This window comes from Emys orbicularis, chromosome 1 (assembly GCF_028017835.1).
Source record: "Emys orbicularis isolate rEmyOrb1 chromosome 1, rEmyOrb1.hap1, whole genome shotgun sequence".
Classification (NCBI taxonomy): domain Eukaryota; kingdom Metazoa; phylum Chordata; order Testudines; family Emydidae; genus Emys; species Emys orbicularis.
The window spans coordinates 370,751,413-370,752,825 of NC_088683.1; the positions used below are offsets into that span (position 1 = coordinate 370,751,413).

The following is a 1,413-nucleotide window of genomic DNA, read 5'->3' on the forward strand; positions in this document are numbered from 1 at the left end:
CTGAATAATGAAAATGTCATTTTTCAGTGTATGAAGAGTGATCAATCTGCTTCTCCCATGAGAACAGCCTCCACTAGTGCTTGCAGTGTCTCATATTAATGCTGTCTCTCCATTCAGATATTTATACTGTGACCATCACCCGAGACCCTGAGAACACACAGGAAGTCAGGGGGACGTACAGTACATGCAGGAGACACCCTTATGCTCAGAGTTGGACGTCGTCTCCACTACTCCATGTCAGCTTCCAACACAACCGACTTCACCAACCCCTCCACCTTCATCCTACTTGGCATTCCTGGCCTGGAGGCAGCCCATATCTCAATCTCCATTCCCTTCTGCGCTATGTATGCCATAGCCGTGTTGGGGAACTTCACTATCCTGTTCATCGTGAAGAGGGAGCCGAGCCTCCACGAGCCCATGTTCTTTTTCCTCTGCATGCTGGCCATCACCGACCTGCTCATTTCCACATCCACTATGCCCAAAATGCTGAGCATCTTCTGGTTCAATTCCAGGGAGATCAGTTTCAGTGCTTGCCTCACCCAGATGTACTTTGTTCACTCCTTCTCAGTGATGGAGTCTGGAATCCTTGTGGCCATGGCTTTTGATCGCTATGTGGCCATCTGCAATCCTCTGAAATATTCCACGACACTGACAAACTCCGTTGTGGCCAAGATAGGCCTGGCCTTGGTACTGCGCAGTGGCATACTCACATTACCCTATCCCTTCCTAGCGAGGCGGTGGCCATATTGCAGAACAAATGTCATCCCCCACTCCTATTGTCGACATATAGCTGTGGTGAACCTGGCCTGCGCTGACATCCGCATCAGCAGTTACTATGGCCTGTTTCATCTTTTCTCTGTGATCGGAATGGATGTGTTTTTTATCACTGTGTCCTATACTCTGATCCTCCGGGCCATCTTCCGCCTCCCCACAAAGGATGCCCGGCTCAAAACTTTTGGAACCTGCATCTCTCATCTTTGTGCCATCTTAGCTTTGTACATCCCAGATTTCTTCTCTGCTTTCATGCAGAGGTTTGGCCACAATGTGCCACTGCATTTCTTCGTTCTCATTGCCAATGTGTACCTCCTGGTGCCCCCCGTGCTCCACCCCATCATTTACGGGGTGAGGACCAAACAGATCCGGGGCAGGCTGCTCCAGCTCTTTACACATAAAGAGACCTAAATCTTTCCTCCATGTGTTCTGGATCTCAAATTGAGCTCTGTGCAGAGCTGGCTGGTGCACGGTGCTGGGGCCTCTTCCCTCTATCACTTACTGCACAGACAGAGAGACATTAAACCCTTCCCTGTCCTTACTGTGCTGTGTCAATGTGATGAACTGGGGAGTTAGTCTATGTGCACTACACTGGGTTGCCACCTTTCTAATTGCTGATAGCTGGATCCCTGAAATTACAAT

The 1,413-nt window shown here is 49.5% G+C and overlaps 1 protein-coding gene across 1 annotated transcript; it reads left to right on the forward strand.

Annotated features, from left to right (window-relative positions):
• Positions 1–234: 234 nt before the first annotated feature.
• LOC135889466 (olfactory receptor 52E4-like) lies at positions 235–1,182 on the forward strand. The gene has a single exon (XM_065417338.1). It carries the CDS (start codon positions 235–237, stop codon positions 1,180–1,182), a length of 948 nt encoding a protein of 315 aa, XP_065273410.1.
• Positions 1,183–1,413: the final 231 nt, after the last annotated feature.

What these genes read in the sequence shown, in the direction of transcription:
- LOC135889466 (XM_065417338.1), top strand. Translation starts at nt 235, where the DNA reads ATGTCAGCTTCCAACACAACCGACTTCACCAACCCCTCCACCTTCATC.